The following is an 878-nucleotide window of genomic DNA, read 5'->3' as shown; positions in this document are numbered from 1 at the left end:
GAAGAAAAATACATAAAACTTTTCGTGTAGAACACGTCAATAGCTACAACTTTTGTATAAAAAACATTTCGCCAACGTCAATAATTAATTGGATATTTCCTTCTATACTTTTTAGCACATATCTATTTATTATTAGCATTGTTCTTCCGACGTCTGATTTCTTTCTAATTATAAAAAATGCGTTTTTCTAAAGTAGTACATAAACTTTTGGGATTGGCTGTATAGCCAATACATCCTTAATTAAACAATCCTTCGATCGTCGATTGAAATTTAGAGTCGTCCCTGTGTACTTCGCACATTTTCGTTGATAAAAATAAAAGTATAAGATTAAATTATTTCTCATATGGAAATATATAAATAAATAAATAGATAAATAGATAAATAAATAAATAAATAAATAAATAAATAAATAAATTGACGAGATTAAATTATTTCTACTGCTACTCCGTTCGCAGATGTTACATAACTCTGGCACAGGCTCTGTCAATGTCCATGGGTGGTTCGCCCTGTGGTCCGGCGGGAACCGGCAAAACGGAGACCGTGAAAGACATGGGGAAGACCTTAGCAAAATATGTGATAGTGTTCAACTGTTCCGATCAAATGGACTATAGGGGGTTGGGACGGATTTATAAAGGACTGGCGCAGAGTGGTTCTTGGGGCTGTTTTGATGAATTCAACAGGATCGAACTGCCAGTGCTGTCCGTCGCTGCTCAACAAGTGGCAGTCGTACTCGCAGCGAAGAAGGAGAAGAAAAAGCAGTTCGTGTTCACCGACGGAGATCTGATAGATATGTGCCCCGAACTTGGCATATTTATAACAATGGTAAATCTGCACTGACACAATTAAATAAAATATTATTATTATTATTATTATTATAA

At 35.2% G+C, this 878-nt stretch overlaps 1 protein-coding gene across 1 annotated transcript in view; it reads left to right on the top strand.

Moving 5' to 3' along the window:
• Dhc1 (dynein axonemal heavy chain 1) overlaps nt 1-878 on the top strand; it is a 44894-nt gene that overhangs the window by 28711 nt on the left and 15305 nt on the right. The window contains exon 21 of the mRNA XM_026817734.1: nt 456-822. Coding sequence (XP_026673535.1) covers nt 456-822 — 367 coding nt within the window. The remainder of the gene's footprint in view (nt 1-455; nt 823-878) is intronic.

The sequence above is a fragment of the Ceratina calcarata genome, unplaced genomic scaffold (assembly GCF_001652005.2).
Source record: "Ceratina calcarata isolate Rehan_Ccalc_2016 unplaced genomic scaffold, ASM165200v1 scaffold60.2, whole genome shotgun sequence".
NCBI classification, from domain to species: Eukaryota; Metazoa; Arthropoda; class Insecta; order Hymenoptera; family Apidae; genus Ceratina; species Ceratina calcarata.
This window is presented reverse-complemented; position numbering and strand designations above follow the sequence as displayed.